The 23015-nt window shown below is 38.0% G+C and overlaps 1 protein-coding gene across 1 annotated transcript in view; it reads left to right on the top strand.

The window, feature by feature from the left end:
- Positions 1-20010, top strand: part of LOC125396008 (sulfotransferase 2A1) — a 35406-nt gene extending 15396 nt beyond the window's left edge. Inside the window, exons 5-7 of the mRNA XM_048427780.3 lie at positions 12335-12512; positions 17103-17208; positions 19489-20010. Of these exons, the coding sequence (XP_048283737.3) occupies positions 12335-12512; positions 17103-17208; positions 19489-19525 (321 nt within the window). The 3' untranslated portion in view covers positions 19526-20010. The remainder of the gene's footprint in view (positions 1-12334; positions 12513-17102; positions 17209-19488) is intronic.
- Positions 20011-23015: the final 3005 nt, after the last annotated feature.

The raw sequence follows: 23015 nt of genomic DNA, 5'->3' as shown, positions 1-23015 counted from the left end.
TGGGAATGGGGCCCTTGAGTGAGGAGAGGCCAAAGAAGAAGTTTTTCTTTATACAAAGGTAAGGAAAAACTGAGGTTTGACCTGAGAATAATGGTGGAAAGAATGGAAATCTGAGGTTAACCTACTTGCTTTCCTGGTTAGAGTGGCCTGCAGGTCCTTACTGAGTGTCTTCTAGATTTGAGGACTATAATAAAGCGATGAGTACTTAAATGGAACTTTGGAAGTTCAGATTTGTGTGTACCACTTGAGAGAGCAGCATTTGGAAAAGGAGGCTGAACCACATAGTCTACACAGAGCTTGCCATGAAACTATGACACTAGCATTTGAGAAGAAAAAATGAGATGTGAAGATCTGTATTCAGAGTACCTGTTTCCCTGTGAAGCCTGCCTATGGGGTCCTAGGAAATGCTTGTTGGAGTTGAGTTGTGGAACAAAGCATTTAACTGAGGTAGTGAGATTGGGAGGTTTGTGTGAGATTAAAGATTGTGAGACCTGATACAGGTGTTCTGCTGTTGAACTGGGCAAAAAACTGGAAGGTTGGACTCAAAGGGATGGTGGGAATATTAATATCTGCAGTTAGCTTATATGTTCTCTGGCTAGAGTAGCCTGCAAGTTCCCAAGAAATGTTTGTTCAAGTTGGGGGTTGAGATCATACTTTGTGTTGGAACAGTTTAGTTAGGAGGAGGAGATTTGTGGGATCCACTCTAAATGGGGTGAGTTGTCACAGATTTTATGCGACAGAATTGGGAAGTAGACTTAGGAATTGGATCTGAAAGAGCATAAGAAAAGGTAAAAATCTGCAGTCAGACTACGGGTTTCCCTGACAGGAGTAGGAAAAGTAATTTTTCATGAAAAGTATTACAGAGCAACAAAAACTGAAAATTGGATCATTCAAAAAGATTTTGACCTATTAATGTTTTCTTCTAGGAATACTAACTTCACATAATTAACAAAACCAAACACTGCTTTGAGTTTGTAATTTTTTTTACATTCTCATTATAAAATTCAACTTTATCTAGTAAGCTTACCCACTTCTCTTTCCTGAAGGGTAATACAGTTTCCCATAAGTCTTCTTTCCAAGCTTTCAACACATTCTTTTCAGTTATTACCGTGGTTCTTTACACTCCAGTGAATTATTAAGGGAAGCTGTGATAAAATGTGGAATGAAAATTTTGATTCAATAATATATTTAGGGAACCAATAAAGGACTAGAATTAAGAGAAATGTTTTCAGCAAAGATTATATCATATTATGATTGTCTCCCAGGATTGATCCAGTCATGGCAGAGTACAGTTATAATTTCAGCATATGGGTATCTGAAACAGAAAGATTGTGAATGCGATGTTTATCTGAGTTATAGAATGAGATTGTAACTCAAAACAAAATAAAATCTCCCAAAATATTTCCAAATAATAATAATTGAGAACATTATTGTGAAAATGTTATAGTAAAATGAAAACTATATTATTGTCAGTTACTCATAGGAAATAGTATTATGTGGTATAAACATTAATCTCTCTCAAATTCTGTTTGCACATTGCTTTCATTTCCATCACTCTCTAGGAGAATTTCTAAAGTCTCTTAAAGCAACTGAAGGCAGGTTGGGCATAGTGATGCACACCATTAATTCCAGCATTTAGAAGGCAAAGCCAGGTGGATGAATCTCTGACCTCTTTGACGTTGAGGTCAGTTTGGCCTCCATAGCAACTTCCATCCCACCGACAGGGTTCCACAGAGCTTGTCTCAAGAAGAAACATCCCATAGTATTTAGTAGGTGTGTTAGCATACCTGTGTATACAACACTATAGAGAAAGAGGCAGGCAAATAAGATGTTCAAGGTCTTCATTCCCTACAATGAAAGCTTAAGGAGAGCATAAGTTATAAGGGATTCTCACTCTAGTATCCTCTTATACCTAAAAGAATCCTAGCCTTGTAATCATATCTACTCATTTATTTCCCAGCTGCTCAGACCCAAATAATCACGTAGAAACTATGTTAATTACATCACTGGTTAGCCTATTAGCTCAGGTTTCTTATTAACTGACTCTTACATCTTAAATTAACCCATTTCTATTAATCTGAGTATTACTAGAAGGCTGTGGCTTACTGGGTAAGGTTCTGGGCATCTGTCATCTTTGGCAACTACATGTTATCTCCAGACTCCACCTACTCCCTCTATATATCTCTGTTCAAATTTCTCACCTGGCTTTATTCTGACCTGCCATAAAATGAAGTAGCTTCTTTATTAATCAATGGTAATAAAACAAATTCACAGCACACAAAGGGGAATCTCATATTAGCTCCCGTTTTCTTTCTAAATGGAAAGAAAAGTTTTAGTTTTAACATAGTAAATTTACACATACAAAACAGTTATCAAACAAGAATAATAGTTACAATATTTAGTTCATCTACATTTGGCGAATTATATTCTATCATCTTTCCTATCTTTGTAAGTTTATGGTTTTATATCTAACTTATTTTTTATCATAAATAAAGAAAACTATAACTGTAACTATCTGTCTTCAACTCTTCAAATGCTCAGAAGGATATAATATTACCTAAGTAAGCAGGAAGTGCATTGTAAAATAACATCTAAAACTCCAGAATGGAAAGAAAAATCTCATTGTCACCCAAAGTTCATCTGTAATGTTGGGGCATCTGTCTTCATCCTATAGACCCATAGTATCCAGTAGACTTTTTCATGAGGCAGGAAATTTGAAGATCTGTTTTGCCTTGTAATGTCAAAATTCAACAGTTGCTTTCTTTTGTGTCCTGTAGAATGTCTGGAAGACTCTTTCATGAAGCAGGAACCCTGAATGATCATGCCATCTTTTGGAAAGTTTAGCATTTAGGCTTTTGTGAATCCTGCATGTCCATTTCATACAGCATTCCATCAAGCAGTCCAGGCAAGATTAGTTTCTTGCTCAAATGGCTAGCCTTGTCACATTGAACACATATTCCATAATGAGTGTTTTCAATGCCTATCAACCTCTTGAAGTAGATTGGTGCTACCAGAAGCAGATATGTCTCACTCTTGAGATAAACCTAAGTTCTTAAATCCTTTTAAATGTCATATTATGTAGGTCTTTAGAGTGCTGAATATTATTGATCTAACTAAAATATATCTCTATATATCTAGAAAACCTAACTAACAAAATTAAATGTTTGGTTATTACAGATGATTATCTATTAATATATATTTCATTATAGTTTTAAATGAATTTCACAAACACAATACCTTAAACAAGAGCAGAAATATGTGTGTATTTGTATACAGTGTAACAAAATCAATCTTAAATTTCTATCAATAGACCAAGATATAAACCAATGCAAAAGTATTCACCTTTATATCATATTCCCCTTATTATTTTTAGAGCTTGACTGATCTTTAATCGCTTTTATTCAACTCCCTTTAAATGAAAATAAACATTTATAAGCAATCATTTTAGGAATTTGTGTGTAGGTTTTTTCTTTTTCTTTTTTTTTAAAGTAAATTTTATTAAATTATAAAAGTTTCCATTTCCGCCCCTCTTCCCAACACCCTCCCACTCCCCCCACTCCCTCTCCTCCTCCCTCTTCGTCCCTTAGGGTAGTCAGGGTTTCCTGCCCTGTGGGAAGTTCCAGTTTCTTCCCCCTCCCTCCAGGTCCAGGAAGGTGAGTGTCCAAACAGACTGGATCCCCAAAATCCCGTATATGCAGAGGAAACAGGTCCCAGTATCATAGTCAATGGCTTTTCAGAAAGACTTCGGGCCAGCCACAGTCAGAGAATCCGGCCAAATTCCGAGAATCTGGTTAGATCACCTCCTCGTTCAGTCCCAGTCCAACTGGCCTTGGTAAACTCTCATTAGATCCATTCCCTTGTATCAGTGGGTGATAGCATCCCTTGCAGTACTGATTTCGTTTTTTATGTTCTTCCTCCTTCTGCTCCTCATTTGGACCTCGGGGGGCTCAGTCCGGTGCTCCAATGTGGGTCTCCGACTGTATCACCGTCCTTCGCCAGATGAAGGATCTATGGTGATAAGCAAAATATACATCAGTATGGTTATGGGCCACGGCCGATTCAGGCACCCTCTCCTCTGTCCAGAGAACAATCTGGGGGATCTCTCCTTGGACCTGGGATCCCATATATAATCAAGTCTCCTGTAAACCCTAAAATGACTCCCTTAGTTGAAATATATTCTTCCCTGATCCCATATTCATCCTTCCTTACTCCCCCCCACCCATCCCAGGCCACCGAGCTTTCCCCTTTCCTTCCCTACTCCCTTCTCTCTAACACTCTCCCCTTCCATCAACCCTCCCACCCCCCCATGCACCCGAGGTTACCTGGGACTCTTGTCTATTTCCTACCTCCTGGTGGATTGCTAAATAATCTTCATCAGGTTCATCTTCTTATTTAGCTTCTCTAGGATCACGAATAATAGGCTCAAAGACCTTTAATTATGGTTAGAATCCACATATGAGTGAATACATACCTTGTTCCTCTTTTTGGGTCTGGCTTACCTCACTCAGTAAAGCGTTTTCTATTTCCATCCATTTGCATGCAAAATTCAAGATGTCATTGTTTTTTACCGCTGAGTAAAACTCTAATGTGTATATGTTCCACACCTTTTTTAACCATTCTTCTATTGAGGGGCACCTAGGCTGTTTCCAGGTTCTGGCTATTACAAATAGTGCTGCTACGAACATAGTAGAACAAATGCTTTTGTAGTATGTTAGGGAATCTTTAGGGTATATTCCCAAGAGTGGAATTGCTGGGTCCTGAGGGAGGGTGACTCCAAGTTTCCTGAAAAACCGCCACACTGATTTCCACAGTGGCTGCACGAGTTTGCATTCCCACCAACAATGGATGAGTGTTCCCCTCACCCCACATCCTCTCCAGCATAGGCTATCGTTGGTGTTTTTGACTTTAGCTATTCTAACAGGTGTAAGATGGTATCTCAAAGTGGTTTTGATTTGCATTTCCCTGATCGCTAAGGAGGTTGAGCATGACCTTAAGTGTCTTCTGGCCATTCGAAGTTCATCTGTTGTAAATTCTCTGTTAAGTTCAGTACCCCATTTTTTAATTGGGTTAATTAGAGTTTTAGTGCCTAGTTTCTTGAGTTCTTTGTATATTTTGGAGATCAGACCTTTGTCTGATGAGGGGTTGGTGAAGATCTTCTCCCAGTCAGAAGGCAGCCTTTTTGTCCTACTGACAGTGTCCTTTGCTTTACAGAAGCTTCTCAGTTTCAGTAGATCCCATTTATTCATTGTTTCTTTTATTGTCTGTGCTGCTGGGGTCCTACTTAGGAAGAGGCCTCCTGTGCCTATATCTTGTAGACTACTTCCCACTTTCTCTTCTATCAGGTTCAAAGTGGACGGATTAATGTTGATGTCTTTAATCCATTTGGACTTGATTTTTGTGCATGGTGATAGATATGGATCTACTTTCATTTTTTTACAGATTGACATCCAGTTATGCCAGCACCATTTGTTGAAGATTCTTTCCTTCTTCCATTGTATACCTTTAGCTCCCTTGTCGAAAACTAGGTGTTCATAAGTTTGTGGGTTAATATCTGGGTCTTCTATTCGATTCCATAGGTCGACTTCTCTGTTCTTATGCCAATACCAAGCTGTTTTCAATACTGTAGCTCTATAATAGAGTTTGAAGTCAGGGATGGTAATGCCTCCAGAAGTTCTTTTATTGTATAAGATTGTTTTGGCTATCCTGGGTTTTTTGTTTTTCCATATAAACTTGATTATTGTTCTCTCAAGGTCTGTGAAGAAGTTTGATGGGATTTTGATGGGGATTGCATTGAATCTATAGATTGCTTTTGGTAGAATTGCCATTTTTACTATGTTGATTCTCCCAATCCAAGAGCAGGGGAGGTCTTTCCATTTTCTGGTATCCTCCTCAATTTCTTTCTTCAAAGACTTGAAGTTTTTGTCAAATAGGTCTTTCACTTCCTTGGTTAGAGTAACCCCAAGATATTTTATGCTATTTGTGGCTATCATGAAAGGTGATGCTTCTCTGATTTCCCTCTCTGCTTCTTTATCCTTTGTGTATAGGAGGGCCACTGATTTTTTGGAGTTGATCTTGTATCCTGCCACGTTACTAAAGGTGTTTATCAGCTGTAGGAGTTCTTTGGTAGAGTTTTTGGGATCACTTACGTAAACTATCATATCGTCAGCAAATAATGAAAGTTTAACTTCATCCTTTCCAATACGAATCCCCTTGATATCCTTATGTTGTCTTATTGCTATTACTAGAACTTCAAGCACTATATTGAAGAGGTATGGAGAGAGTGGACAGCCTTGTCGCGTTCCTGATTTTAGTGGAAAGGCTTTGAGTTTCTCTCCATTCAGTTTGATGTTAGCTGTCGGCTTGCTGTATATTGCTTTTATTATATTTAGGTATGATCCTTGTATCCCCAGTCTCTCCAACACCTTTATCATAAATGGATGTTGAATTTTGTGAAATGCTTTTTCATCATCTAGTGAGATGATCATATGGTTTTTTTCTTTCAGTTTATTTATATGATGGATTACATTGATAGATTTGCGTATGTTGAATCAGCCCTGCATCTCTGGGGTGAAACCTACTTGATCATAATGGATAATTTTTCTAATGTGCTCTTGGATTCGGTTTGCCAGTATTTTATTGAGAATTTTCGCGTCGATATTCATGAGTGAGATTGGCCTGTAATTCTCTTTCTTGGTTGTGTCTTTGTGTGGTTTTGGTATTAGGGTAACTGTAGCTTCATAAAAGGAGTTAGGCAATGACTCTTCTGTTTCTATATTGTGGAATACATTAAGGAGTATAGGTATTAGCTCTTCCTGGAAGTTCTTGTAGAATTCTGCATTGAAACCATCTGGTCCTGGGCTTTTTTTGGTAGGGAGATTTTTGATAACAGCTTCTAATTCTTTGTGACTAACAGGTCTATTTAGATTGTTCACCTGTTATGGTTCAACTTTGGTATATGGTACTTATCTAAAAAAATGTCCATTTCTTTTACATTTTCCAACTTTGTGGCATATAAACTTTCATAGTAAGATCTAATGATTCTCTGAATTTCCTCTGTGTCTGTGGTTATGTCCCCCTTTTCATTTCTGATCTTATTAATTTGCATGTTCTCTCTCTGCCATTTGATTAATATGGATAGGGGTTTGTCAATCTTGTTGATTTTCTCCAAGAACCAGCTTTTTGATTCATTGATTCTTTGGATTGTTTTCTCTGTTTCTATTTTGTTGATTTCAGCCCTCAGTTTGATTATTTCCAGTCTTTTAGACCTCCTGGGTGAATCAGCTTCTTTTTTTTCTAGATCTTTCAAGTGTGCTGTTAAGTCTCCAATGTGTGCTTTCTCTGCTTTCTTTAATTGGGCACTTAGTTCTGTGAACTTTCCTCTTAGCACTGCTTTCATAGTGTCCCATAGGTTTGAGTATGTTGTGTCTTTGTTTTCATTAAATTCAAGGAAGAGTTTAATTTCTTTCTTTATTTCTTCCTTGACCCAGGGGTGATTTAGTAGTTGACTGTTCAGTTTCCATGAGTTTGTTGGCTTCCTGGGGGTAGCATTGTTGTTGAATTCTAATTTTAGTCCATGGTGATCTGACAAGACACAGGTAGTTACTAATATTTTTTTGTATATGTCGAAGTTTGCTTTGTTACCGAGTATGTGGTCAATTTTCGAGAAGGTTCCATGAGCTGCAGAGAAGAAGGTATATTCTTTCCTATTTGGGTGGAGTGTTCTATAGATGTCTGTTAAGTCCATTTGATTCAATACCTCCAATAGATCTCTCAATTCTCTGTTTGGTTTCTGTCTGATTGACCTGTCCATTGGTGAGAGAGGAGTGTTGAAGTCTCCTACTATTAGTGTGTGTGGTTTGATGACCGCCTTGAGTTCTAGAAGAGTTTCTTTTACATATGTGGGTGCCTTTATATTAGGAGCATAGATATTCAGGATTGAGACTTCCTCCTGATGAATTGTTCCAGTTATGAGTATGAAATGTCCATCTCCATTTCTTCTGATTGATTTTAGTTTGAAGTCGATGTTGTTAGATATTAGAATGGCCACGCCCGCTTGTTTCTTAGGTCCATTTGCTTTGAAAACCTTTTCCCAACCCTTTACTCTGAGTAGGTGTCTGTCTTTGTGGTTGAGGTGTGTTTCTTGTAGACAGCAGAATGTTGGATCCTGTTTTCGTATCCAATCTCTAAGTCTGTGCCTCTTTATAGGTGAATTGAGTCCATTGATATTAAGTGATATTAATGACCAGTGGTTGTTGACTCCGGTCACTTTTTATTTTTTTTAGGTAGTAGAGTGTATGTGTTTTTCTTCTTTGATTTGTGCTTGTGAATGGTCGCTAGATGTTCGAGTTATTGTAGGCCGTGTTGGGAATGTTGGATTCCTTCTGTAGTGATTTTCCTTCTAATATTCTCTGTAAGGCTGGATTAGTAGCTACGTATTGTTTAAATTTGTTTTTATCCTGGAATATTTTGTTTTCTCCATTGATAGTGAACAATAACTTGGCTGGGTATAGTAGTCTGGGTTTGCATCCATGGTCTCTTGGTTTCTGCAGTACCTCTATCCAGGATCTTCTGGCTTTCATGGTTTCCATAGAGAAATCCGGTGTAAGCCTGATAGGTTTACCTTTATAAGTCACTTGACCTTTTTCCTTTGCAGCTCTTAAAATTTTTTCTTTAATATTTATGTTTTGTGTTTTGATTATTATATGGCGAGGAGATGTTTTTTTCTGATCCAGTCTATTTGGTGTTCTGTATGCTTCTTGAACCTTCACAGGAATATCGTTCTTTAGGTTGGGAAAGTTTTCTTCTATAATTTTGTTGAATATATTTTCTGGGCCTTTGATCTGCAGTTCTTCTCCTTCTTCAATCCCTATTATTCTTAGATTTGGTTTTTTTATTGTGTCCCAGATTCCCTGAATGTTTTGTGAAGAGAATTTGTTGGATTTGCCGTTTTCTTTGACCAGAGCATTTATTTTCTCTATGGTATCTTCAGATTCCGAGATTCGTTCTTCTATCTCTTGTATTCTATTGGTTATGCTTGATTCTGTAGTCTCTGTTCGTTTACCTAGGTTTTCCATATCCAGCTGGTTCTCCGTTTGTGTTTTCTTCATTGCCTCCATTTCAGTTTTCAATTCTTGCACTGTTTCCTTTACTTGTTTGATTGTTTTTTCTTGGTTTCCCAGGGTCTCATTCATGGATTTACTTATTTCTTCAAACTTTTTGTTATATTTCTCATCAATTTCTATACTCATTTCTTCAAACTTTTTGTTATATTTCTCATCCAATTTTTTAAGGGAGTTATTCATATCCTGTTTAAGGGACTCTATTGCTTTCGTAATGGCACTTTTTTCCACTTCTTCTGGGTTAAGGTGTTCAAGCCCTTCTGTTGTAGGGTCCTTGGGATCTGGTGTTTTCATTTTGTTTTTCAGATTGTTGGATGAGGTCTTGCCTTGGCGTCTGCCCATCTCTTACTTCAAATGTTCTCTATTGGAACTTCTGTTACCGGGTCAGGTTCCCTTCTTGGGCAGGGACTTCACTGACAGAATGCCCACCTTTCCTCAGGCAGGCTATTGAAGCAAAGGCACTCCCTCTTTCCTGGATGCACTTACAATGCAGGCTCAGCTTGCAAGGCAGCTGAGCTGGGGAAAATTTTATGGCCCCAGGGGGAAGGGAGAAATATAGGAATTCGTACCTTGATGGGAGCTGGGATGGCAGGCGGGAGAGGGTAGCCAGCACTGCAGGGTGATCTGGGCGTCTATGGGGTCGGGGAACACCCAAGCTCCTCCTCACCAGGACCCTGCCACGGCCCGAAGCAAACTCACCCCACCGATGGTCCTCTGCTAGAAGTCAGGGCCCCTGCTGGATGGGAGCCGGGATGACAGGCAGGCGGGGGTAGCCAGCACTGCAGGGCGACCTGGGCGTCTATGGGGTTGGGGAATGCCCAAGCTCCTCCTCGCCGGGACCCTGCCACGCCCGAAGCCAGCTCACCCCACAGAAGGCCCTCTGCTAGAAGTCGGGGCCCCTGCTGCTCAGGAATGTGGCTGAGCTGGCACCTGGACCACCTGTCCTCAGGGAGGCCTTTAGGACCCAGGAACTGCCTCGAGCCGAGCTGCGCCTACAGCCAAGGCCCAGCTTGCAAGGCAGCTGAGCTGGGGAAATTTTATGGCCCCAGGGGGAAGGGAGAAATATAGGAATTTGTACCTGGATGGGAGCTAGGATGGCAGGCAGGAGGGGGTAGCCAACACTGCAGGGCAACCTGGGCATCTATGGGGTCGGGGAACACCCAAGCTCCTCCTCACTGGGACCCTGCCACGGCCCGAAGGAAACTCACCCCACCGATGGTCCTCTGCTAGAAGTCAGGGCCCCCGCTGGATGGGAGCCAGGATGGCAGGCGGGAGAGGGTAGCCAGCACTGCAGGGCGACCTGGGCGTCTATGGGGTCGGGGAACGCCCAAGCTCCTCCTCGCCGGGACCCTGCCACGGCCCGAATGTAGGTTTTTTTCTAAAGTGCTTCTTGCAATTTGTTGAGTGAAGTATTTCAGGGTTCTTGTAGACCTTTTAAGGTGAGGCTCTTATTCCATTAAACTATATTAACACATTCTCATCCTCTGTAGAAACAAAAGCAGAGCCTCTTTTCCAAGGTAACATATCATTAGACTCAAATTTTGAAGTCCAGATACCTTTAATATATATATATATATATATAATATTTATATATATAAAACTTAGCAGTCCCCAGAATCATATATCTCATTACAGCTAAAAAACTTCAAAGAAAATGCAATAATATTTATAATCCAGACTTCTGTGTGTTTTCCATTTTTACATGGTTTTATATTCCTCTATTACTTTTTAATATTTATTTTATTATCTTTACTGCTTTAATTTATGACTTTCTGTACTCTTATCTAAACACTTTTTTCTCTCTCTCAAGCCTACATACATATTTTAAACATACTGTAACCCATTCAGAGGTTTATTTTTGTCTGAATCTGACTTTATTGCATATCTATAGTCATTGTGTGACCAGGTGCACCTTTTATAAAATACTAAACGGGTATGGCTAGGACCAACTTCCAAGCCTTGCCTGTTGTCTCCACCAAGCCCAGCATAGCAGAGGTAGGTTCACTGCTTCTGTCAGCCGTGCTCACTGCCTCAGCTGAAGAGACTCAGTGGATCTATGATATCTTTAAGCAACTGAAGTATTTAGCTAACAGACCCCATTTATATGCTCAGTAGTAAGACCTCCTGAAAGTTCATGTTACCAGCACAACCACGAAGCCTTTTCCCAAAGAAGTCACTCAGTTTTTGATTCCAATGCTGAGTCAGGAAGCCTTTTCTTAAAGGAGCCACACTTTTGCTTGATTCCAGAAAACAGAGCCTAATGTGGGATTCCTCTCTGTATGCTGTGAATATGAATAGTTAATGAATAAAAAAACTGACTTGGCCTGATAGGGTAGAGTAGAGCTAGGTGGGAAAAAACTAAACTTAATGCTGGGAGAAAGAAGATAGAGTCAGAGAGAAACCATGGAGCCACCACCAGAAACAAACATGCCAAAACTTTGCCAGTAACTCACAGTCACATGGTAATATACAAGTTAATAGAGATAGGTTAGTTTAGCATATAGGATTTAGTCAGAAATATGCTTAAGCTATTAGCCAAACAATATTGGGAATAATATAGTTTTTGTGTGGTTATTTCAGGTCTGAGCAGCTGGGAACAAACAAGTGGTCATCCTACAAGAGCCAGTCTGAAAAAAAAAATGTGGCTCTCATGAAGTTGCGCTTGTCTTTCATTCTTGTGGGTTTAGAAGTCCTCTTTTTTTCTTAAACTTCTTTTTAGGACTTGTGTGGATCTACACCCCAAAAAGGGGCTTCTGTCTTGTAGGTCCAGGGTCAAACCAAATTGCAAACCCACTCAATATATAAATACTCTGTGTGACTCCTGTCCCCTCTATGTATCCTCTTTCATTTCTAAGTCCCATTCAGTGTTTTTTATTTTGTTTAATGGTACCATTTCTTTTTTCATGCCCTTTTTTTATCCACTAGTTTTCTATTGAAAGGATTTTTTTTTTCATTTTACATACCAACCACAGTTCCCCCTCACTACACTCCTCCCAATTCCACCCACCTTCCCTGCATTCTAAACCCACCCACTCCTCATAGAGGATAAGGTTTCCTATGGGATGTCTGCAAAGTTTGGTATATCAAGCTGAGGCAGGACCATGGCTGTCTCTTATGTCTATTTTTTTTATCCTACATCCACAGTCCCATTCACTACATTTGTTCTCTTGGGGCTTAGTGTTTCTTACCCTCATTTTTGTTTCCTTTTGTTTCAGGACACAAGAGAAACCATAGAGAAGATCTGTGACTTCCTAGGAAAGAAATTAGAGAAAGATGAGCTGGATCTGGTTCTCAAGTATAGTTCCTTCCAAGCCATGAAAGAAAACAACATGTCTAATTATAGTATCCTCCCAGACCATATAATTATTAAAGATTTGGTCCTTATGAGAAAAGGTGAAGAAACTTTTGAGCTGCAAAATATGTTGGAACATGTCTGTTGATTATAGTGCCACTGAGACACTGAGAGGTTGTCAGTAATGTATCAGAAGATATTTCTTATCACTCATAGTTTCTCAAAAATCTTAGATAGAAATCTTTCCATAGTGATGATGTGGGCTTCAGAAACTCTGAAAAAATGATTTATTCTGTGAGTCCATTTTGGGATTGCAAATGGTTGTATCCAATGCCATCCATGAAAAGCAAAAGGGTAGACATGTTGCACTGAGGCTTTCTAAGACTCCCTGTATCTTAGATCTCAACTCTAAAGAATATGTTTATCTTATGAGCCAAAGAAATATATGAGATCATAATCATAAAAAACACTTGCATTTGTCACTGGAAAAGATGTTAAATTTGTTAAGATTGCTTGGTGATAGATAGTAGACCTTAGGAAAATCTAAGCAAATTATTCATCAGTGTTAAAATCTGATGGCATTTGCCTACCTAATTTGGAATTGCTTCAGGCTCAGAACTACTATCTTTGTTCTGAATTTTCTCTCCTGGAATTAGAATATTCATCTTTTCTATGTCTCTACTATCTTTATAAGCTGGGAGAAGATTGTGGGTGTGGTTTCATAGCTGTGAAGTTGAGGAGTAATTTTTTCATATTGAATCATACATGGAGTCTCACCTAAACTTGATTTGTAAATAATTGGTGATATGAGATTCTAGGTTTAAGAAGGAGGGAGTCATATGTCAGGTCTTTGGAGATGTATAAGGAACTTGGGTATAGATGCTGAAAGTGAAGTGTTATGGGTTTAATTTTCTTCTTCTAATAATTTACATGCTTCAGACTTAACCTTTGATTCTCTTCCACTCTACAACATGAGAATCAAGTACTAATGATGTAGGAGTCCCGTCTGTGTGCTGTGGTTACCATTAATAAATAAAGGAACTGCTTTGGACCTATAACAAGGCAGTTCTTAGGTATGCAGGGAAAGCTAGGCTGAATGCTGGGACAAAGAAGGGTGGAGTCAGAGAGAGAAGCCATGGAGCCACCACCAGATTCAGACAAACTGAAACTTTAGCTGGTAAACCACAACCACATGGCGATACACAGATTAAAGAAATGGGTTAAATTAATATATGAGTTAGCCAATAAGAAGCTAGAGCTAATGGGCCAAGCAGTGATTTAATTAATACAGTTTCTGTGTGATTATTTTGGGTCTAAGCTAGCTGGGCCGCTGGGAACCTATAAGTAGATTCCCACTACATGTTAGAATATAAAGATATCTGGATTATACATAGATAAGCAATTTAAATAAGTTAGCAGATTTCATTTTCTTCTATAATGTTGCTATCCTTACACCAGAATATTTGGACTCAGTTTTGAGCACACATTCTTGTCACCTCAAGGATATGATCATCTATACACTAAGGACTAAGTCCTCATTAAGATTCCACTGCTGTTGACAGATAACCTCAGAGTCTGTGATTCAGACTCTGTAGAGAAAGAGTTCTCTGTACTAGAACTGAAGGTCTCACCTAAGAAGAGAAATTGCATATTTTTGAATTTAATGTAATGAATAGTATTTGACAGAAGTAAAAACCATATGTGAAAAAAGGCCAAAACTTATGTAATGGATTGCTTAATAGGGAAGTTTATGGAAAGTAACAAAAAGAAAAAAAAGCAATTGTTTTGTCAGAGATACACTGGAACAAATGTTATAGAATTTAAGAGTCAAGTCCATGAGGAAAAAGTCTCCCTTAAGGAAGATCTTTCTAGTATGAAAATACAATAGGATTTTAGTTTATTCTCTTCCAAAACATGTATTTTTTTAATATATCAGACATACTTGAGGAGGAAGTGTGTGTGTGTATTAGTTCTGTTAAATAATTTGATATTTCACTATAAGATTTTTCTAATTAAATTATCATACTGACTATATGTGACATCCATTTCTTTTGCATTGGCATGTAACTTTTATTTTGGGGAATTATTTTCCTTGTAATAACACACAAGATAAGCCATGATTACCACTGAAAGTCAGGTCATTGAAGGGGAGGTCAACGTCATGTTCCCCCATCATGTTTCATGAGTTTTGTGTAGAGGATGCTGAGATAGCTATGTTGGGAAATACTTTTGGAAGAATAAAATGCACTAGGATACAGTTCACCTTCTAAATTCCTACATCAGACTGCTTACTTTTGCAATCTGGAAGGTATCAGCAGATCAAAGATTAATTCTAAAGTTAATTTCATTGTTTACCCAATATACCTAGATCCCTAAATCATAGTGCATGAAAAACTGTGCTAAGTGTTATACTGGCTTTATACTGGAGGAACACAAGAGATCTATTTAAACTATTTTTAGTTGTTTTTCTCAGGATATAGAAAAATATCTTTTCTTGCTTCTGGAAAGCTACTCAAAATTCTGTTCTCTACCCATGAAACTTTATCATCTGGTTAGAAAGGATTAAACTGGTTTTAAACCGTAAGCCATAATTTTCGACAAACAATTTTGGTTACTATGATTCCATATTTAGATATTTTGGGAAATGGAGAAAAGAGAGATGTTGATGCCCAATCTGCTACTTTTATTTGACAGAACTTTTATAAGACATTGTCACAATCAAGACATATGGGAGAAAATGTCTTCTGAAAAACTTCAAAGGTTTTCGCCCTTGTTACTTCACAGTGGATGTTTCCTAGACTGAGTTCTTAGTCAATAATTATCTTCAATGGTGTCCTGAAAAGTCATTAACCTGAGACAGAGAGGGAAGAAGACCTAAAGAGAAACTCATTATCTACAGAACAAGAAAAGCCAGGGAAGGTCTAGGCAATAATATTTTGTGAGACCTACAGCTTCTACAACTATGAGGAAATTCCTTTCCAAAAAACCTAAGTCATCACACATTAGTGCCCTCCTGCCCCCCGACAGAGTAGAATTTAAGGATATTTTTAGGAAGAACAAATGAAGAGAGATATCTGCTTGTTAGGTGCGCAGGATTTTGTCAGACTTGGACTTAGAATTTCATGTGCGTACCTGCAAATATGCTTCCCTCATCTGCACTTAGTCATTTCAGTGGGCAGCTATATTAAATTTGCTGAGATTCTAATGGGCTAGCATCCAGTCTTGTTTACTGGGATCCTGACACTCTGTGAAAAACAATAACAAAATCTGTTCTAATGATGAAGATGATAATGAAAATGATTTTATCAATGGATAGTGATAGACTCCTATCCTAACAGGTGACACTCCTATAGTCATATCAAATAATAGTATATTATGTAAATATGATATTTCAATAAGCATCATTTAATTATAAATTCTTTATATTTTCTTTGATAAATGCCATTGGGGATTTACAATGAACTTACTTAATATTTACAGAAAGGAATGTGATAAGGAAAAACATATTTTCCATTGAGAATATTTTTGGTTTCAAATCTTAATCTATCACTGCCATGCTAAGTAACATCTCAAGAGCTAATATTTCATCAGCAAAATGGGTAAAATGTCAGTATCTTCCTCATCTTTTCATGGATTCTTACAACAAGCCCATACTGAACATTTTCTGTATGTCAGATATGCTTTAATTAATGAAGCCTTTGTCAGTTTAAGAATCATTTCCCTTTCAAATATATTAGATACATATCCCAAACCTGTATACAAAATGGAAATATGTAGAGCATATCAATGCATCACAACTATGAAAATGAAATACAGCATAGATAAGGGCTTCAGGGTTCTACATAGAGGGGATGCAGAAAAAGATATTACAGTGGCAGTAATAAGGAAACAAAAGAATGAGAAATGAATATGTGGAAGATATCAACTCTTCATAGTGAAGGAACATGGAATGCAGTGTGAGCAGTTAGACAATTCAACTTTTCAACAAAAGACATATTAGAATGCATTGATGAGAAACCAAATTTTGCATAAAGGACAGGGGATGAAATTATGTGTATCTTCATGCATCAACAAACAACAAAATAATTAAAAGGGAAATCATTGGCCATTCACAGTGGGCAATTGCTGGGTCTCCCGCATCTGATGGAGTCTGCCATGTAGCTCAAAACTGTGTGTATTTCCAGCTCCAAGAGATTTTTTATCTCCAAACTGTGCAGGCACCTGCATTCATGTGCACTTATACACACATAAATAAAATCAGTTTTAAATGATATTTTAAAAGTTATCTTCATGTTTTGCAAAACTTTTATAAGTAAACACTAAAATGTAGAAAGAACAATTGACATCTATTTGGACAATAGTGTTAAGAAAGTCTGGTTAGATAGTGTGATGGAAATAGGTATATTGGGGAGCAGGAATAATCTGGGCATGGAAAAGTTAGGGCACATGTTGTTGCTATTAGACTGTGTAGTTGATAGGTAAGAGTAACAGAAGGTGGGGTATTATTTCCAGAGGTCCGATTCATATTATTTCAAGGCATCAGAAGTATTTGTCACAGAGTTACTGCTAGTTCCTCTTTATTAGCTGTGTGGTCCTTGCCAAGGAGATGTTTAAGAGCATCTGAAGGAAGGAGAGAGATCAGTGTTAAGATCATCTCTAATGCATCTATGTGTCTGCTTCACATTTTCCAGGCACAATTGGGGACTGGAAGAATCACTTCACAGTAGTCCAAGCTGAAGCCTTCGATAAAGTATTCCAGGAGAAAATGGCTGGTTTTTCTCCAAGCCTTTTCCCATGGTAATAAATTATTAAAATCTTTAAATCATGTATGGATAGTAGTGTTTATTTTCCTGTCTGTTGTATATGTGAATGACTGGGTGTGGTCCTACAATACATTCTATTACAGAATTGTGGTGTTTTAAAATAATTACTAGTAGGAATATTAGTGTTAGTAGTAGTAGTAGAGTAATGACGGTTGAATTGTGTGTGTGTGTGTGTGTGTGTGTGTGTGTGTTTGTGTGTGTACACATTTCAGTGTGTAGTCCCTTCAGAGGCCAGAAGATTGCATTGGTTCCATTGATTGCAGCTACATATTACTGTGAGCCACCAGCTTGTGCCGTAGGAACTGAACTCAGCTCAAATACAAGGGTAGTATTGTGCTCTTAAGCTCTGACTCATCTTCCCAGCCCTGAATCAAAGAGTCTTAAGTCATCAAATATTTACTTTGCTTTTTTGTTACTGGTTTGTTATACATTACCAGCTAACTCCAGTTTGCTTCATGGAATTCCAGCTTAAAAGCAATCTTGGTAGTATTTTACACATAAAAAACACTACAAGAAACTGCAAACAATTTTTACTCTGTGACATTTAAGCAAAAGAAATAAATTGTATTTATAGAGACTTTGAAATCTCATTCAAATAACCTATGTTGTAAGAGCTTTATAAACATACACTTCTGCTCAATATATAATACTTGTATTTCACGTTTTCTACTTTTTGCTAATTTTAGTGGGTGTATAAAATAATGGGTTTCATTATGAAACTTTGATACATACATGCACATCATTGTAATTTACTCAGTATTTCTTCTTTCCTGCCCAGTCCTGTTGTTTTGCTCCTGTTAGTACTTTCTCTTTCCAACACAGTCTACAAACAAGATAGGGCCTTGTTTCTTTTTTTATGATAAAGGCCGATGTAATCTATCTGTAACTGTTCCTTAGCTGAAAATAGGATGTTGTGGTCAGCTTCTGGAAAAGTAGGAGTGCTGATCAATGATTACTAGGAAAGAGAGGGTTGCAGCCTGAGTGACATCTCTTTGCTTGCTTTTCACTTTCTGAGTGACCAACCCCCTGTGGCTAGAAAAGTGCAAATAGCTTTGGAGCAGTCTGAAAATTCTATTTCAAGTCAGAGACTCAGGCCAGTTGGAAATTCCACCTGAAGAATCTAGTTTGCATTGGTTTTTCAGAAAATCTATGACTAAATGGTTTTAATTTGGATCAGTTTGTAGTCTTTATGTGATTAGAAATCTGATAAAACAAGTTCAGCCTAGAGAAAAAAATGTAAAGTTAGAGAACTTAATGGAAAACCTTTTTCTTGGCTATACCCTTGAAATTTCTATACTTGTGCTCCTCATAGTTGGAGTGTAATAGTAGTTTGAAGACAAGGAGTAGCAAATAAGGATGAGAGAGAGAGAGAGAGAGAGAGAGAGAGAGAGAGAGAGAGCCAACTTTAGGAATAGGCAGTAGGTAGATGGATACGCTTAAACTGTCGATAGACAGGAGTACGCAGTACTTATCTGGAGTCTGTTTGACCTGTGACAGTTTGGTTCAAGTCATGACTCTTTGAAGCTTACAAGAATGTTTTCTTTAATTTACAAAGTTTTGGATATATTAGCATTGTCACTGGCTATAATCTGTCCCAAAATTCTTATGGTAGAGATAGCAGTTATCAGGCATCTGTAAAACAACTATAGTAGACTCATGCCTTAGAGTTATAGCAAAAGTATAGTTTAGTGTTTACAATATGAATAATTTTTCTTCTATACAGAGGGATATATATATATAAATATATAATTTCAGAATAATGAGAAACACCTTTAAATCTATACCAAAGAAATAACCAAATGGATTATATATTTTTTTAAGCTTGTGACTATGATAATAGTAGGTAGTATGTTTTCAAGGATAGAATAAAGCTTACCAGAACTCTATTAATTAATGATAAGAATCTGAAACTTTGAAATTTTAGAAGAACAAAAGCATAAAAGGAGAGAAAGAAATATGAAAATTTATTTTTCCTTATCATTTTCACATCTCAAATCCCTTTGTCTGTTGTTCACAACTTAAGTGTTCACATCTTTTTACCTTTACAACTTTTAACACGTGAAATTACTTCAATAGATCATCAGTCTTAGTCAAGATATTTATTACTGTGAAGAGACACCAAAACAATGGCAGCACTAAAAGCATTTACAATTTCAGAGATTTAGATGACTATCATCATGGTGGGAAGCATGGAAGTGTGAAGGCAGATATGAAGGTGGGGAAGGAGCTGAGAGTTCTTTATCTTAATCTGCAGGCAACATGAAGTGATCTGTCTTCTACACTGTACGTAGCTGGAGCATGTAAGACCTCAAAGCCTGCCTTCACTGTGAAACACCTCCACTGACAATGCTACAACTACTCTAACAAGGCTATGCCTACTAATACTGCTACTCTCTATAATACAATTACTCTGAGGCTACAATACAATTATTCTGAGGAGGTATCCTAACCTGAGAGCTGGAAACCTGCTAAGGGGAACTGATTCCTTCTGGTGCCTACAGAGAAGTTCAACCCAACAAACAACCTGTTCAGACTCCACTGAAGGCCTTCATATGGGCCATGAATGAAGTTTAACAAGTTTGAACTGAAAAAAAAGCAGAAGCTATTCCACCAGCAGAGTTAGTTCCATAACACAGCTTAAGAAGGAAAGCAAACCAACTCCAGGTCTAGCAAAGAAAAGGTATTAATTGAGGTTATTATATTTTTTATTTTCCTTTAAATTCTTTATAAAACTTTTATGTTAGTAAACAGACTGGCAAGTTTCAGTTTCCATAAATGTATGTAACTGTACTTTGTCTTTTTTATATTGTTATTACTTTTATAACTATTTGTTTTTATTTATGTATGTTTTATTGTGTGGAGTTTTTTGTATGTAAGTGCCCATAGAGGCCAGGAGAGGGTGGAAAAATCCCTTAGGTGGTAGAGTTACAAGAGATTTATTATTATTAACTGCATGATGTAGTTGCTAGGAGTAGATTTCAGCTGTTAGCTCTCACTTCATAGTTCATTAGATCTGGCAGTGAATCTGTCTGGATTTTCTCTTTTCTTTGTTAGGGATAATATTTCTGGATCTTGTTTCTTGTAGAGTCACATTTAGAAATTGAATTTTGAAATAAATAAGTGTATAAATATATATACATGTGTTTATATATATATCTATACACACACACTAGAATTCACACACACACACATACAGGTATATATGTGTATGTGTTTATATATGTTTATGTATGTATGTGTGAAAACTACTGTCAGGTTCTGTTGGCTCCACAGTTTAAATCCCAGCATGAGAGAGGTACAGGCAGGCAGATGTCTGATTTTGAGGTCAGCCTGGTCTACATAGTGAGTTCCAAGACATCTAGGGCTACACAAAAAAATACTGTCTCAAAAACCAAGAGAGAGAATGTGTGGGGAGGGAGAAAGAGATGAAAAAGAACACATTCCAAGCAAGCTCATTATTTGATAATGAACATATGGAATGTTAGGTTTTCATGTATGTAACATGAGGGCCGGCTTGTTGGGGTTTCTGTTCCGCCCGGTACCTCAACAAGCCAGCAAGTCCCAAAGAGAAATCACACACAAGACTCCATAAGGTTATAAACTGATTGGCTCATTAGGTCAGGCTTCTTGTTAACTCTTATAACTTATATTAACCCATTATTCTCATCTATGTTAGCCACATGGGCTCAGTACCTTTCTCAGTGTGACAGCTTACATGTTGCCTCTTCGGTGGTCTGCGCAGGAATGGCTGAGGGACCTTCCTCCTCCGTAGCCTTATTCTATTCTCATTGCCCCACCTCTACTTCCTGTCTGGTTGACCCGCCTATACTGCCTGCCTGGCCAATCAGCGTTTTATTAAAATATGATTGACAGAATACAGACAATTCTCCCGCATCACATGTAGACTAGAGATTCTATTCAGATGAACAGCCTTTTCTGCTACTTTTTAAGTCCTCCCACTGTTTAAGTAACCCTAAATTCACTTAAAACCAGATCAGAAATCAAAGACTCACACCAACAACACTTTTGAAATCTCTGACATCTAGCAAATATAAACCTGCCAAAGGGACAGACTTGTACTAAAATAGACAAAGAGAAGTTTAATCTTTCCTGAAATAAAGGCAAATGTTGGAGGAGGGCACTGTTTGTTGGTTTCTGGCCACCTAGCTAACTTAAGACACGCAATAATCACACAGAAACTGTATTAATTAAACCACTGCTTGACCCATTAGATCTAGTTTATTAATGGCTAACTCTTACATACTAATTTAACCCATTTCTATTAATCTGTATATCACCATGAGGTTGTGGCCTACCAGCAAAGTTTCAGCACATCTATCTCCAGCAGTGGCTCCATGGCATCTCTCTAACTCTGCCCTTCTTTTTCCCAATATTCAGTCTAGCTTTCCCTGCCTACTTAAGTTCTGCCTTGCTATAGGACCAAAGCAGTTTCTTTATTCATTAATGGTAATCACAGCACATAGAGGGCACTCTCACATCAGGAAAATGTACCCTGAGGGTAAGATACTAAGGAGCTGAGGTCCTTCCTCGTAAAATAAAAAGCCTAAAGATTTTTTGTTACTAGGAAGACAAAATACTCTGCAAATGTGATTCAATGTGTCAAGGTTCTATCTCAAGCTAACAGCAGAACTTGGCAATGTCACCTGTGGAATGTTGGATTTAGAGTCATGAAAGATACATGAGAAAAACTTTTGTAAAATTTCAAAGACCTGCTTTGGCCAAAAGGAGTGCCCAAAGTAAAAATATGAATGTTCATTGCATATGGCTGTAAACATGAATTAGGGGCAGCATCATAGATTAAAATATATTGGAGATGCCAGAGCTTTGAGATACCTGTCAAGCAGAATTGCATACAGGGCGTGGAACAATCATCTGAAAGAACTGTTTACTTGCACGCAAAAAAAAAAAGTAAGTACAGAGCCATCTAATGCTGGTTATATGAGACATGGAGCTCTAGGATTTTAGAATACCCTGCTTAGTTTCAGTCTTCCTTTGGTCCAGCATTTCCTTCCTATTGTGCTATGTACACAGACACTGGGTGAAGACTTGCCAACATAAATCTGGTAAACCTAAAGCATCCTCACAGGAGTCTTCATCCTAAAGGCTTCTTCATGGTTGCTTAGATGGAGGTTCTTCTCTCTAGTCTTCCCCAACCTTTTCTCTAGCCTCTCCTTGAAACACTAAAACCACATCCAATTATGACATATTTGAGTACAAATACCTAGCAGGAGTGACTTGATACCCCGGTTAGATCCCCAAGCTCTTTAAGTATGAGAGAACATCAATAGTCAACAAGCCAGAAGGTTGTTCTTTTAACAAGTTGGCACAGTTGAATGAGTAGAGATGGCCAATGTTGACTGTGCAGATACCATTGTACAACACCAGACCCCTCCCAATGTCTTTTTAATTAGCACATTAAATCCAATGAGTGCTGCTCATATATGTACGAGTATGGGGCCATGCATCCACTGTAGCATGGAAGCCCTAGAGTTGTCGCACCCTCCAAAAGAGAATAATTCTCCCTCCCCCATCAGTCAGAGCTGTCAGGTACGGAACTGGTCGTAGAGATAATCTGCCCCATCAGTGACAGATTTGTGCTACTTTACCTCCTACAAATATCTACAGCTGCAGTGATTTCATTTTTGCCATATCATGATGAACACTTTAAGATATACTAGGAATACTTTTATAAACTAGTTGCTCAGCAAATGGTTTCTATACTTGACCAAGGCATCTCCCCTTTATCCCTTTTCTTATTAA

This window comes from Myodes glareolus, chromosome 1 (assembly GCF_982192425.1).
Source record: "Myodes glareolus chromosome 1, mMyoGla1.1, whole genome shotgun sequence".
In the NCBI taxonomy this organism is placed as follows: domain Eukaryota; kingdom Metazoa; phylum Chordata; class Mammalia; order Rodentia; family Cricetidae; genus Myodes; species Myodes glareolus.
This window is presented reverse-complemented; position numbering and strand designations above follow the sequence as displayed.